The 13978-nt window shown below is 38.1% G+C and overlaps 1 protein-coding gene across 1 annotated transcript in view; it reads left to right on the forward strand.

Annotated features, from left to right (window-relative positions):
- Positions 1 to 11619, forward strand: part of LOC128986409 (alpha-ketoglutarate-dependent dioxygenase alkB homolog 4) — a 29074-nt gene extending 17455 nt beyond the window's left edge. The window contains exon 3 of the mRNA XM_054406769.1: positions 11044 to 11619. Coding sequence (XP_054262744.1) covers positions 11044 to 11595 — 552 coding nt within the window. The 3' untranslated portion in view covers positions 11596 to 11619. The remainder of the gene's footprint in view (positions 1 to 11043) is intronic.
- Positions 11620 to 13978: the final 2359 nt, after the last annotated feature.

Raw genomic sequence — 13978 nt, forward strand, 5'->3', positions numbered from 1 at the left:
TTCAAACAAAAAAAAGTTCATTCCGATCCAATACATGGTATGTAAAATATCGTTATTTTTTATATAGCCCTTTCCGCCATTTTAATGACGTCATAACCGGAAACTGCAGTGGGTGCAGACGTGACACCCGAGTTGAAAACCCTTATTTAGACACGTACATCAACATTGAATGGCGAAACTGTTTTTATAAGACTTGCGAACTGCCCTAGAGGCCGGACTAATAGGCGTTTTTGCGCCAAAATTGGTGTTTTTATGAGATTTATCTAGTTTCTTGACGTAATCTTTTGAGTAAAACATATCGAATTTGGTATTTTTGTAAAGATTTTTAAATGTTCTACAACTTTTTTCATTGGTGGTTTTTGATAAATTGTATCAATAAAACGTTACAAACAAAAACAACTCAAAAATATTTAAAAATACAGGTTTTTGCAAAATTACGAAGAATGTACTAAACATACAACAAATGTGTAAATGTAAAACAGGTAGCATTTAAAATTATCTTTCAAACAAAAAAACATTCATTCCGATCCGACAAATAGTTTGCGAAATATACGATTTAAAAAAATCAATGGCCGCCATTTTGATGACGTCATAGCTCGAAAACGTACCAGGTGGGAACTTGACACCCGAGTGGAAAACACTTCCTAAGACACCTATATTGAAATGCAAAAGCAAAATTCTCTATACACGACATGCTCACAGAATTCTAGTCATGTCCAGGACTAAATCTTTCCTGGAACGTACACCACTTTCAGTGTTCGTTTACGATTTATTCAATCTCTTTGCTTTATCTTTAGGTCTAATCACATATTGTTTGGTATCATTGGAAAGGGTATAGAATCATCTGCAACTTTTGCAATGGATGGTATTTGATTTTATCAGCGGTTAAGAAGTTATAAGCAAAACAATAAATATAATAATAATAAAAAACACGTTTTTTAATATAGTGAGATAAATATTAAGTTTACAACAAAAGTGTAAATACAAGAAAGATAGGGTGTAAAAATATCTTTCAAACAAAAAATAAATCATCCTGATCCATTAAACGGTTCGCGAAATATACGCATTCAAAAATTGCTGAGCCGCCATCTTGATGACGTCATAGCTCGAAAACGTACCAGGTGCGAACTTGACACCCGAGTGGAAAACACTTCCTAAGACACCTATATTGAAATGCAAAAGTAAAATTCACTATACACGACATGCACACAGAACCCTAGTCAGGTCCTGGACTAATAGTGAAAAAGACATGAATAGGTTTCAGTTCACATTATCTACAACTGATATTAGCCTATGTAAAAAGAGTGGCTTGTCCATTGGCCTAAGTATCAGTTAGCGGGTGGCGAAGTAGACAATCAGCGCAAAATGACCAGTTTGGAATGGAAACCTTACCAGATAAAAAGAGAGAAACTGCTGTGTATGTAGCCCTATCAGTAGGCTATTGCAGCAGGTGGAAAAAAAGAAATCCCAAACCACATGCCCTAGAGTGCCAGAAAGGTGTACACACCAGTGTTTTGGCCAACATAGGTGCTAGGCGATGTTAGGCCATTTTAATCTTTTAGGCAAATCGTATGTATATAATTTTATGTTGTAAATAGGTGGCATTATATTTGTTCTTTGGCATAAAGAAAAACTATAGGCTTCTTTCCTTTTCTTATGCATGATATGGCATTAGATGTTATACCTTTACCTTTATAAATATTATTTTTTTATAGAGGCAATTTTATTACAATTCTAGGAAAAAAAAGTGTTCAATCAAAATATTTGCAAAAATAAAAAAGATATAGCCATTTTATATAAGCATTGCGTTTAAGTACAATATGGCCTCGGCGGTTCTCAATTATACAAATGAAAAAATGCTGGCGGCGAAAGGGTTAAGTCGTTACCACTAAAGATTTTCTTGATTTTACTGAGTTCCCATGTGATGTTCACAATTTTGCCTTAACTGCGGAAGAAGGTAATAATTTTGTTATAGCCATCAAGCCATGGAAGATTTATTTATTTTTTTTTAATTTTTTTTTTATCCTTATTCATCAAGTACATTAGAAATATATACATGAATAGTGTCACATTTCTTATAAGTTATAATAAAACATACATGCTTATAGTAAATGGGAAAAATTGTAAAAGAACATAAAACTAACAGTTAAAACATAGGCTACTTTGATTAGTAGGGAAAGAAAAGTCAATTACAGTTCATCAAATGAATAAATAGCCCTGCTAATGAGAAATTTCTTAAGTTTATTTTTAAATTTTTTTATATTTACTTCTGCTTGTATGTCCTTTGGAAGTTTATTATAGAATTTTGTTCCGGCGTATTTGGGTTTTTTTTCGAAAAGGCGCAATTTATGAGGACTTAATGCTAACTTGCCTCGATTTCTTGTAAGATAATAATGTTTCCTTCCAACCAGCTCTATTTCATGAAATCTGTTTTTAACAGATACCACTGTTTCAAAAACATACATACCGAAAACTGTCATTATATTTTCTGTTTTAAACATTATCTTAACAGAAGTTCTAGGTGGAAGGTTGTAAATTATTCTTATAGCTTTTTTTTGCATTCTTAATATAGATTTTAAGTTTCTCTTATTGGTTGAGCCATAAAGGGAAATCCCAAATGAAATCACTGAATGTATGTATGAAAAGTAAACCAACTTCAAAGTTTCTATTTCGCAATAGTTTTTTAATCTAGTTAAGGCATATAATCCAGAAGAAACTTTTGAAAGTACTTTTTCAACATGACAGTTCCAATTGAGTCTTTAATCTATTACTAATCCTAAAAATTTAGTACTATCCTTAACTTCAATGGTTTTATTATTAAATTTAATAATCGGTCGACGTTGATTTCTGGTAGTTCGAGTTTGAAAATTTATGATACTTGTTTTATCCACATTGAGATTTAGATTTTGGGAGTTAAAAAAATCATTTAAAACGCATATGTCTGATTTTGCCTTGCTTTCTAATTCTTCATTTGTTGAGGCTATGATTTTCAAATTGGTATCATCAGCATACAAGCAGAGTTTACTTAAATTGCTAAGTTGCGGAAAATCTCTTAAATAAATAATGAATAAAAGAGGCCCCAGAATGGATCCCTGTGGAACCCCATATTTTAAGTCAGTGGTATAAGATTGATATGGAATTTTATAGGCTATTGATTGTGCCATGATCGCATAACCATAATACATTCATAATACCTTATTGAAATTTTTTAGGATTTGGCTACTTATTTTTTTTATTTTTAAAACGAAATAACCATTAAGTATTTCAATTTTACAGTATTTTTACAGCGATTGTGGTAACGTCATCGTCGTCATCAGCGATCGCGGCGAAATCATCTTCTGCGCCCGTGTTAACATCATTATTGACTCCCGCAGTCACGGAAACGTCATTGTGTCGACGTCATCATCGTCTCCTGCGATCGCGGCAAAATCATGAAGATCTCTCACGGTCGCGAAAACGTCTTTGACATGGCCCACGGTCGCGGCAAAATCATAAACATCTCCCGCGGCTGTGTAGACAACATCATGAAGTCCCGCGATCACGGAAACTTCTACGTCGTCGTCCACGATCGCGGCAAAATCATGAACATCTCTTGCGGTCATGTAGACGTCATCGTCGTCTCCCGGGATCGCGGTATCGTCATCCTCGTCATCCCCGATCAAGGCAAAATCATCTCCCGCGGCCACGTAAACTTCATTGTTGTCTTGTGCTATCGCAGCAATATCGGTAATTTTTCGGCATTATCGCTACCGAAGGTACCGGTACCGACATTTCACCATCGGTTCTCGGTTCCAGTTCTATTACCAAGAACAGGCGGAACCGAGATTTGACGTAATGTACCTAGAGTGCCAGAAAGGTGTTTGGTCGTGGTTGTTCGTGTACATAGAATAAAATTATGACCAAATAAGTAATAGAAAAGTATTTTAATAAGAGTTAAATTGTGTGTACATTCCTGTAGAAAAACAAAGATCAGACTAACTTAATGCGTTGCTATGACAACGTCATCAGCTGACGCTACACCAGCCCCCCACGGAGAAAAGGAATCTATACATCATTTTGAAAAGTAACCCGTGGTCGGATTTGTCTTCCAGAACGAGTTGTATAAGAATTTGTAGATGGAGTTTGACAAGATGGTGGTAGTTTTGAGGATTCCTCTGCTTGTCCAATCGGCACCAAACGTTTCGTGGGATCAGGAATAGGACTTTCATCTGCAATAATATAGGCTGGCTTGACCCTGTCCAAAGATACCTTAGTTTCTTGGCCTCTTACAATGATGGTAATTGTCTTTTCGTCACGGCATATGACCTTGTAAGGACCAGAATATGGAGCCTGTAAAGATTTTCTTAAGCTGTCTTGTCGGAGGAATACAAAGTCACAAGTATTGAGGTTCTTGAACACAAACGACCCTGGTTTAATGTGGCGTGATGCGGGTGTAGGTCTTAGTCGATTCATATGCTTACGCAGCCCTGATACCAATTCTTGTGGCTCGTTGCTCTCGTGGGAAGGTATTACGAAAAACTCTCCCGGAAGACGCAGTGGTTCTCCGTACACCAGTTCAGCTGATGAAGCAGTGATGTCCTCCTTGAAGGCAGATCTTATTCCGAGAAGGACAAACGGCAGTACTTCGGTCCAGTCTGATTTGCTGTGAGCCATTATAGCAGCTTTCAACTGGCGGTGGAGTCTTTCAATCATACCGTTGGCTTGTGGATGCCAGCTGGTAGTGAACTGGAGCTTTATGCCCAACTGTCGTGCTAGGTCTTTAAACAAAGTCGATGTGAACTGGGATCCGCGATCACATGTCAACTTTTGTGGGCATCCAAATCGAGCTATCCAAGTAGAGACAAACGCTCCAGTAACAGATTCGGCAGTTATTTGATCAATAGGACAAATTTCAGGCCAACGAGTAAATCTATCTATGATAGTTAGACAGTACCTAGAAGATTTTGATAAGGGAAGTGGGCCAATTAGGTCAATGTGGACATGAGAAAAACGTTCTGTAGGTGTATGAAAATCACCAAGGGGAGTAGAAACATGTCTAGTTATCTTAGATCTTTGGCATGAGAGGCAAGATTGAGTCCATTTGTGGCAATCCTTACGAATGGAAGGCCAGACAAAACGATCGCAGATAAGTTTTGTTGTGGCACGTATTCCAGGATGACTCAGCTTGTGGAACTGGTCGAAAACTCTACGTCGCAGTTCTGATGGCACAAAGGGTCTAGGAGTTCCTGTTGAGGTGTCACAGATAAGGCTCAAATGGGTTCCAGGAATCGGAACTTTCTCCAATCTAAGAGATGTAGTACTTTCTGAAATGAGATTTTGAAGTTCTTCGTCTGACTCTTGTGACTTGGCTAAGGATTCATGATCTAAAACAGTTGAAATGGCTTCAACACGTGACAAAGCATCAGCAACTATATTTTGTGAACCACTGATGTGCTTTATGTCTGTCGAAAACTCAGAGATAAATGAAAGTTGGCGTAACTGAGCTGGAGGCAACTTGTCACGGCGCTGTTGAAAGGCATAAATAAGTGGTTTATGATCTGTGAATATAGTGAAAGAAGTTGTTTCCAAGAGATGACGGAAATGCTGCACAGCTTCATAAATAGCGAGGAGTTCTCTGTAGTATGCAGGCCAGATGCACTGTTTGGATGATAGTTTCTTGGAGAAAAAACCTAGTGGTTGCCAAGAGTCATCGACAAACTGTTGGAGGCAAGCACCTACACTTACTCCAGAGGCGTCTGTAAAGAGACCAAGAGGAGCATCAGGTTTAGGATGAAACAATAGTGTTGCTGATGATAAGCTAGCCTTGCATGCTTGGAAAGCTTCTTCTGTCTCTGGAGTCCAGGGCACAGGGAGGGAACCTTTTGAATCAGCGTCACTAAGTAGGGAGTGCAGAGGTGCTTGAAATTCAGCGGCCTTTGGCAGAAACCTACGATAAAAGTTCATAATTCCCAAGAATCTGCGAAGACCACGCATTGTCTGAGGTAACTGGTAGTCTTGTAGAGCAGTGACTCTCTCCTGAGGTGGACGTGTCCCAGCAGATGAGACTAAGTAACCTAAAAATTTAACTTCTGGTACACCAATTACACATTTAGATGGATTTACAACTACTCCATAGTCAGAAAGTCGTTCAAACAACATTCTTAGGTGTTCTTTATGTATTTCTTCAGACTGGGAAAATACTAAAATGTCGTCAATATATGCATAACAAAAATCAAGGCCGTGAATAACTTCATCTATGAATCTTTGAAATGTTTGACCCGCGTTGCGTAAGCCAAAAGTCATGAATGGAAATTCAAACAAGCCAAATGGAGTGGTGATTGCTGTTTTTTGGATGTCATCTTCGTGGACGGGAATTTGGTGGTAAGCCTTGGTCAAATCAATGGCAGAGAAATGCGTACAGCCTGCTAAATTAAACGAGAAATCCTGAATATGTGGTACAGGGTATCTGTCAGGAACAGTACGAGCATTTAAAGCGCGGTAATCACCGCAAGGACGCCATCCATTTTCACCTTTAGGCACCATGTGCAAAGGTGAGGACCAGGGGCTTTCAGAGGGTCGAGCAATACCAAGCTTAACCATCTCCTCAAATTTTTTCCGGGCAGCTTTCAATTTTTGAGGATGTAAGCGACGTGGTCGACAGTGAACAGGAGGACCAGGTGTAACATTTATATGATGAACTGTTTTATGTTTCACAGCACGAGGTAAGCCTGGAGGACGAATAATATCAGGGAATTCAGAAAAAAACTTCTGCCAATGGCGAAGAGAAAGATATAACTTTAATACTAGTTTGATTGTTGTTAGAAACTATTCCCTCGGCATTCAATCCCGTTTTCTTGTCAACCAAACATTTCATTTTGCAATCGGGTAATAAGTGATAGTGTGAAAGGAAGTCTGAACCTAATATAGGTATTGAAACATCCGCTACCACTAGACTCCAAGGGAAATTACGTCTAAGGCCTAAATTAAGGGTGAGAGGCATGGTACCATAAGTCTTTATTTCACTGTTATTGGCAGCACTTAGTGAATAGCTAGTAGGAAAACGTTTATATTTGATAAGGCGTTTAGGAAAACACGACACATCAGACCCGGTGTCGATAAGGAACCTAGTTCGTGAATTTCTGTCCATCACAAAGAGACGGCCGCCAGCATTTGAACAATCCGTTGCGGCCTCTACGGATTGTTGCTGAGGTTTCCCTGAAAAGAGCACGGAGAAAGACATTTGGTAGCATTGTTTTTGAATTTTCTATGGTACCAGCACCAGTTCTTAGAGGGATTAGGTTCGTTTCCTGATCCACCACGAGACTGGGAACGACCCCTAGGTCTCACCTGTGTATCTCGTACTCTGGTTTCTGATAATGCTTGAACTTGTTTAGAGAGGGATTCTATTGCATTTAATAAAGAAGTGTTACCTGAAGAGACTTCACAAATACCAGGTGTTGAAGGAATGTCAGCTACCTCCATGATCTTATCAGCCAGTTCTGCCAGTTTGTCCAAGGAGAGCTCAAGTTGCGTAGTCAATATGGCTTGTGAATGAGGAGAGAGTCGTCTGAGCCACAGTTGACGAAGCATGTTGTCTTGAAGGGGAGTCGAGCCCGCAAGAGACCTAAGATGCCTCAAAAACTGAGAAGGCTTGCGGTCTCCAAGGTCCTCTTCACTCAGCAGCCGCCGCACACGTTGCTCTTCGGATGCAGAGAGGCGTTCAATCAGTTTCTTTTTTAGATGTCCGTATTTGTCGCCTTGAGGAGGGTTTGTTATGATGTCTTCGACTTCAGCAGCAATTCCTGTGTCCAATTGCGAGACCACGTAGTGAAACTTGGTGTCGTCGTTGGTAATTCCAGATATAAGAAATTGCGAGTCAACTTGACAGAACCACAGACTTGGTCTTTCAGGCCAAAAGGGTGGAAGTTTGACGGCTACTCTGTTCACCGACATGTTTTGAGAAGTGCTGGGTTGTCCAATCCGTTGACGCAGTTCTTCATTCGCAGTTCTAAGTTCGGCGAGTTGAGTCTGCAGGTCTTCTAATGACATCGTTCGAAGGAGGAAACACAAAAGATTTAAACTCTTCAAAGAAAATAAGTCTTTAGATAACGGTTGTATTCGGGGTCACCATTTTGGTCGTGGTTGTTCGTGTACATAGAATAAAATTATGACCAAATAAGTAATAGAAAAGTATTTTAATAAGAGTTAAATTGTGTGTACATTCCTGTAGAAAAACAAAGATCAGACTAACTTAATGCGTTGCTATGACAACGTCATCAGCTGACGCTACAGGTGTACACACCAGTGTTTTGGCCAACATAGGTGCTAGGCGATGTTAGGCCATTAATGGTCATCACTAGGTTTTTACATTTATTTATTTATTTATTTATTGAGTTACATGTCAGTACATCATAATAACAGGAAATATTGCCAATGGTTAAATAAAGACTTAAAACTAATAGATAAAACTAATACATCTGTATTTATACAAAATCAACTGAATCTTCCCAAAATACAACATTGTTACTGAAACACACTAGACCCTTAATCTAACCTAACCAGGTTCGGCCCATGGTTGCCCAACAGTCATAAGAAGCCACAAAGCTCCGGAGGTAATTAAACAACACAGAAATAACAAAATACCATTTAATTTCAGTCAAAATATATATACAAGTACAATTACAAAACATTATAAATAGCCTACTCAATATTTGTTGGTAACAAAATTAATAAGTTCAAGTACACTGACAAAAATGATATTAAAAGGTTAGGCCTACAAAATGGGTGAATAGTTCACCTTAAACAGTTGAACGATAAACGACCAAACGTGAAATAAGTCATGAGACGGTAACTACAAAGTCAAATAAGACAAGAATTAAATTAAAATATTTGTAAATTTAAATCAGAACCTAACTTAAGCACTAGGGGCAAATTTAGAATGAAAGGCCGAATGAGTAAAATTTAGAGACAAAGATTAACCAATTGTGCCCACTAGGCCAGTCAAGAAAACTGAAATAAATTCTAACTAGGCTAGGCCGAGTAACAAAAATAATTACACTAAGTTTAAATTACAAAGAAACTGCTGACACATAAAAAATTAATTGATTGGTGTTAAAAAAAGGTTGAGGCTGGACCGAGGATGTCCCACACACTATTTAACAGTTTGACGAGTAGAACGGAACGTAGCAAAAATGGAGTTGAAATTTTTTTTTTGACTTGTAACTGAGTCTAAAAAATTAATGAATGGAACAACACCACCTGACATAAGCTGTAGGCTGATCACAGTATGATCCCATAGGCGAGAAGCTGCGATGTGGCGGGGCGTGGATTGGCAGTAAGGTTAACAGTCCAAACACCGGCAGGTGTCTAAACGCCGGCAGGTGTCCAAACGCCGGCAGCGGTAGCTTCTTACATGGTCAGCAGGATGTGTGTGTGTGTGTGTGTGTGGTCCTCGGTCCCCTCTTAATCTGGCCTCATCACGGGTCTCCGGTCAGGCTGGTGTTGGTCATGGCCGGGAGCCCTTTCAACATTATTCACATCCAATAATATCTTGTAAAACACAGTACTACATCAATTACAGGTAAAGGTAACACCCTTGATTGAAAATCTGTACTAGGCTTAGGCCATAGTTTGACTCTTGAAAAATATAAAGCTCCTACTAGTTAGGCTAGTTTTTAACAAAATTCAGTCTTACTGGTAACAAGGCTTAGTTAGGGTGAAGCCCTAGCCTACATTGTGAGAACTAAAATAAGACAGTACCACTTGCAGTCGTTACAAAAAATGACTTTTACGACAAAAATGACCCTATATATACAAGATAATACACTTAAACGAAGAAATTACACTTGAACAAAGAAACTACACTTGGACAAAGAATAGGCCTAGCCTTACAATGAATTTGTTTACATTTCTGAACCTTTGTTCGATTTAGGTGAGAGACCGTACAGTCCCAAGTCCCAGATCCATAGGACCTATATAAATCACTAAAAGTTTACTTAACTCAGAACAAGGTAATTACTCACAATAAAAATATACTTGAACAAACTTACCACAACTGAAAATAAAAACTTTAACATTGTGGTAACACGTGGTAATCCTGGCAGTGTGTGTGGAGCAACAGAAAAAATTAACGATGAAAATCACTAACCCAACATAATCGAATTACGACGACATTCTCAGTTGCTCGCCCCTTTTTGAAAACTCCGAACAGTACTTAAAGACAACATAGTAATATGGTATTTCAATTTATAAAAACTCAACACAAGATGGAGAAAAGGTGGCGAGTCGTAGACGTAACCAAGAAGACTGACAGTAGCCGACAAGCCAAACGGCCCCACGAAACCGGAAATTGACAAAAGAACTAGGAACGTTGGAAAGTTCGAGAAGCTTCTAGAAGCTCAACGGCCTGCAAATGAAACAAGCGGACACTTCCGCCTAAAAAAATATACATGTAATAGAAGACCTGAGCCGTCAACTCGCACGGCTCATTACATGACAAAAAATTGAGCTAGAAGGAGTGGGAAGGTTTATTTATACCTAATTCCAGCAGTCCTTAAAATAATTTGCCAATGAAAAAAAAAGATTTAGTCTTGAGCCATTCTTTTAAAGAAAGTCTAAACTTATAGGGATTTTCTAGAGTAATTAAACTTGTTGGTAAGTTATTTAAGATTTTTGGACCAATGTATTGTGGTGATGACTCGAATATTTGTAATTATGAGCTACAGGTTTGATAATATTCTTTTTCCTTGTATTGTAATTATGTTGAGTTTGGGTCTCCATAAAAGTGGAGAGGTTTCTATGGACCCAGCATGCTATATACGATCATTCAAAACTCTTTGCTTTAAAGTACTGTAGGTACGGCAGTGTGTATGTATCTCTTGATCTATTCTTTATGTTTATAATTAATTAAACTAAACATATTGTTTGTCTTGCTATCTCCAAACTAACCTAAAATTAATGATCCAATTGATATTGATTTATTGTGAATCTGAAATACTACTGATAACTGTTGTGACTTGTACTGGACTGAATATTACTAAAGATTACATTTGTGCAATGTTCCAGAATTTCGGACCCAAATGCAATTTCAAGAAACGGCATTTGCAGATTGGTAGCTTTTCTGGATTTCCTGTGACAACAAAATTTATACAGGATAAGTTCTCTGGAGTTGATATTATAAAAGACTACCAAACAATAGAACAGTGCTCGTTGGAGTATGATCCAAGAAATGGGGCTTCAATCGATCCTCATATCGACGATTGCTGGATTTGGGGAGAAAGAATCATCACTGTGAATCTTTTATCAGACTCTGTTTTGACTCTTGTTCCTTACCAAGGTGATCCCAAGCGGTACAACCTAGACTTGGCCCCAGTAGAGTATAGGAACTGTTTGAAAAGTGATATAAATGTGACTGTAAGGGTGCCTATGCCTCGTAGGTCTCTCCTAGTGTTGTATGGAGAAGCCAGATATTGCTGGGAACACATGGTTTTAAGGGAAGACATCAAGGAACGGAGAGTGTGTTTAGCTTACAGGGAATTCACTTCTCCTTATCTTCCTGGTGGAGACAATCATTTTAAGAGTAACGAAGTGTTTGAAAAAGCAAAGATGTTTTGGTAATTATATGCTTTCCTTAACATACAATTTTTGATATTGATTTTCCCTACCCCCTCTTGAAAGCATCTTTGAAGTTGTGTTTTATCATATCAATTACCATACGCTACCTATATTCAAGATATTCTTCAAACAGATTTGATTTTGAATATCATCTCTTTTTAGTCTAAATGTTTGTAATCTAAATCTACCACCCTCAAGTAAATTTTAATCACACAAGAAAAAGTAAATATTGTGCACAGTGAGTAATAGAAGTTGAATAAAAGGTTATTGCATATTTTCAGATGCTGTAAGGTATGTCATTTGTGGACTATTTTTATCTGTTCTCACTACACTATCGTAGATCATCTACTTATATATAATTCAGTTTTAAAAATCTTTAAAACTGCTTTTTTAAGTTTCTGTTCTAAAGTTTCAATTTGTAGCCAACTTTTGGCTGCCGTTAATAAGTATTTTCAAGAAATGCATTAGTAGTAATTTGTAGGAAATTTTATTCTCTTTCAAAATATTACATTCACTTTTAAAAAGTTATTGGCAAATAAGCCAAGCAATTCCAAATTTATAGCCGTCAGAAGTGAATGAGAGATATTTTTGTTAAACTTTGTACAATCTAGACCTCTACTGGACTGATTTAGTTGATCAAAGGTTGGCGGCGGCCGCCTAGGACCCTACACATGGCAGCGGCTGCCACGGCGGTTATCGCTGCGGTTGCGGTGTGAATTGACCGTCACTCGACAGCCACTACTGTATTTACCCAATTTTTTCTTACACTTGACAATTCTTTTCAGTAAAAAACTCAACTAACTCTTGCCACGCAATCTTTTTTACTTGCATTGTATGTCCCAAATGTATCTTCTTTTTTGTACTTCTTCAATGAACAGTTCAGTGTACAAGTTTTCTGGTTCCACAGCAGTACCCATGGTCATTGTAAACTTACACTACAAGCACTACATCAACTCCAGCCACAGCTACACACTTCACCAACACAGAGAGCGATGTCCACAGGGGAAGCGCGCAGATGTCCGTGATCCTAGTAGCAACTGCAGTCAACTGTGGCGGCTACCGCCCTCATGTGTACGCTCTCATGCCAACTCTAGTAACTCCAACCGCGCGGGAGCCACGGCGGTCGTAGGGAAATCTACGACCGCCGTGGTTTGTTGCGGTTGATTGGAAGTAGGCGGTTGCATGTGAACAGTCTCATTTGCTCCTTTGTATTTTCAAACGCCGCCGTTCCCGCGCAATAGTAACTGCGGCGGCTGCCGCCCTCATGTGTACAGTCTACAGGGCCAAAGGGTCGTCTGGAAAGCCTAATATGTGTAGATTTGCAAATAATTATGAAAGTTGGGTTTTATTAAATATTTGAGGTAAAAAAAAACCAAGAATACATTAAAAACTGTTTATTAAAGTTCTATTTACAAGTTTCTATTTGTAGCCAACTTAAGGCAGCCTTTATTTATTGAATATTTTCAAGAAATGCATGATAGTACTTTGTAGGAAATTTTATTCTCTTTCAGTAATCTGAGGAATCACCTTCCAATTTGGTTGATTTCCACACCATTTAAAAGTTATTTACAAAAAAGCTAAGCAACGTCCAAATTTATAGTGGTGAGAAAAGGGTTGCCGGAATTTTATCCCCCTGGAATTTTACCCCCTGGACAAAGCTGACGTCCCTATGACGTAGTAACCTGAGTGGCCAAAAGTTTGTTCGCGGCGGAGTTTTACCCCCGCGGATTTGGAAGTCTAATGAAAATAGCCAGAGCGTGGTTATTTAGATTAGCGATAAAAACCGGAATTTTACCCCCTGTCCATATAACTAGCATTTAGACAACTGAAGATGTACGGGCCAGATTTTTACCCCCGGATTTTTACCCTCCGGAATTTTCCCCCTTGGCCGATTTTAGAAATTGAATGATTGATTTTCTTATTTCTGTTTTTAATTAATTGTAAACATTCCATTATTTAGTAGCCTATCTTTATTTATTTATTTTTTAATCTCAACTAAGTAAACAGAATTCGCTGTTTAATTTTGATGTTCGGGATTTGCCTTTGGGGCGAACTGTTGGTTAATAAGTATGTAAAATAAACTGAGTAGCTAATTTAAATGATAATTGGGTGTACATTTCTTAAACGAATTTATTGTACCACCGTGAAAAACAATGTATTTAGTTTCTGTTGTACAACAACACAATATGCCTTCTTGTTTCTTCAGGCACAAACCATGTGCTATTTATGGTTTGTAATGAGAAAGGTCGTCGAAATACATGTGAAATGTAGTTGTAGGCATCCGGTACAATGTATTCGACCGACCAATTGTTGTGTTGACTCATACTAGAATCCTAATACTAGAATCTCAAAATTAAAATTAAAAACCTGTTCGATTAGTGTTACA

Source organism: Macrosteles quadrilineatus, unplaced genomic scaffold (assembly GCF_028750875.1).
Source record: "Macrosteles quadrilineatus isolate MER2022 unplaced genomic scaffold, UCM_ALF_1.0 Scaffold_2__2_contigs__length_208266976, whole genome shotgun sequence".
NCBI lineage: Eukaryota > Metazoa > Arthropoda > Insecta > Hemiptera > Cicadellidae > Macrosteles > Macrosteles quadrilineatus.